At 45.6% G+C, this 1,788-nt stretch overlaps 1 protein-coding gene across 1 annotated transcript in view; it reads right to left on the reverse strand.

The window, feature by feature from the left end:
• Window positions 1–54: 54 nt before the first annotated feature.
• The window catches only part of cav1 (caveolin 1), a 7,755-nt gene continuing 6,021 nt past the window's right edge, over window positions 55–1,788 (reverse strand). Inside the window, exon 3 of the mRNA XM_008311185.3 lies at window positions 55–446. Coding sequence (XP_008309407.1) covers window positions 105–446 — 342 coding nt within the window. The 3' untranslated portion in view covers window positions 55–104. The remainder of the gene's footprint in view (window positions 447–1,788) is intronic.

Below are 1,788 nucleotides of genomic sequence, written 5' to 3' on the forward strand. Positions count from 1 at the left end.
TCTCCTGACCTCCAAACATCTGGAAACATCTGTTCTCCAGAGATCTAACTCCCCCTCCCTCCCCCTCCCCCCCGTGATATTCCTCTTTCTCCCCCTTTCGGTCACTACACCTCCTTGGACGTGCGGACTCGGACGCCGCTGAGGCACTTGCCCATGGCCTCGAACAGTGGGTCGCAGAAGGTGTGCACAGTGATGGAGTAGATACGGCTGACCCAGTGGATGGTGATCAGGAAGCTCTTCACGAACGGAGCCACGGCCCAGATGTGGATGAAGGACAGGATGGCAAAGAAAACCCCCCAGATCAGAGCCAGGGGGATCCCGACCAGCGCCGTCAGCAGTCGGTAGCACCAGTACTTGGTGACGGTGAAGGTGGTGAAGCTGGCTTTCCAAACACCGTCGAAGCTGTAGGTCCAGGCCGGCTCAGCAATCACATCTTCAAAGTCCACCTGAGGAGGAGAAGGAGAATGAAATCAACGTCAAACTTCACACGAAAATAAAACCAAAAAAGATCTGCTTTGAAGATCCAAACGTTAATCACGAGAATCGTCATCTCATGATTCAGTCAGCGATTTGGAATTTGGTAGAAATTGTATTAAAACAACCGTGGTGATTCCAACAGGTCACAGCTGACGTCAGCCAATCAGAGTCAATGATCTGTTGCTTTCAAAACAAAAACTGATTTGTTGGTTCTGGAAATCATGTGGAAATGAAATGTGTTTGATGTAGAGTGCCACCATGTGACCAGTCGGAGAAAACACCGAAACAGCCTCAAAGAATTAGGAGCTGACGGATCAGATGCCTTCCTTCTGACAACAACAACGACACGACTGTGATGGGGAATAACTGAGCCTGGATTCAGCAGACCGCAGTACCACCAACCCACCACCGCTGAATTAGTTATCCAACAACAGCAGTGACATTTCCTCGGGGTTTTCTGGTTTAATAAAAATGACCGTGACACTAATTTTGGTTTGTGGTCGAACTCTTCCTGTGAATGTTGGTGGGAAACCCCCCGGACCACCATCATTACCTCCTCAAATACCTTCATCCACCACCAGGGGTATTTGACAACAGCATCATAACGACTTTAAAGTCTGAACTCTTCATCTCCTCATCAATCACCAGTGAAGAGTCGGTCTGTGGAGATGAGGTGACGACGGTCGACCGAACGGTGACACGCCCAAAAACACTGAGCAGGCTGTAAACATCTTCATGTTGCACAGCGTATGGAATGATATTTTGAGTGTATAAAATAAATATAATTATTATTATACATGATATAAATAAATATTCCAATTTAGACAGAATGTGTCAAATACTATCAAATGCCTCAAATGACTATAAGTCGCACCAGCCAACTAGAGCGCCCTCTAGAGGCTGTCAGTGTGACAATAACAAATATATTTTAATATATAAGTCGCACCTGAGTTTAAGTCGCACACCCAGCCCAAGAGGAAAATACGATACATCGTAACAGAAATGTACCAAACCATAAACATCAGATCCAGACTGATCAGTTCCTGTTTGCAGTAAAGTTTGTCAGTGATTTTCAGTGAGTATCCTGTAAACAGACTAATCTTCCTGTGGTTGAACGAGAACCAACGCTGGTGGAACAAAGTCGGAGTTTTTAGCTTTTTTTAGGTTAAAATGTTGCAATTACTGGAGCAGATGGAGTCCATTAAATCACTGCTGGACCAAACAGTAACGGCTCAGTGGTTAAAGGACGTCACATGACACATGTTATTACTGGTACCACTGAATAACTACCAGGTTCAGTCCAGTAACCTT

Source organism: Cynoglossus semilaevis, chromosome 6 (genome assembly GCF_000523025.1).
Source record: "Cynoglossus semilaevis isolate Cse_v1.0 chromosome 6, Cse_v1.0, whole genome shotgun sequence".
Classification (NCBI taxonomy): domain Eukaryota; kingdom Metazoa; phylum Chordata; class Actinopteri; order Pleuronectiformes; family Cynoglossidae; genus Cynoglossus; species Cynoglossus semilaevis.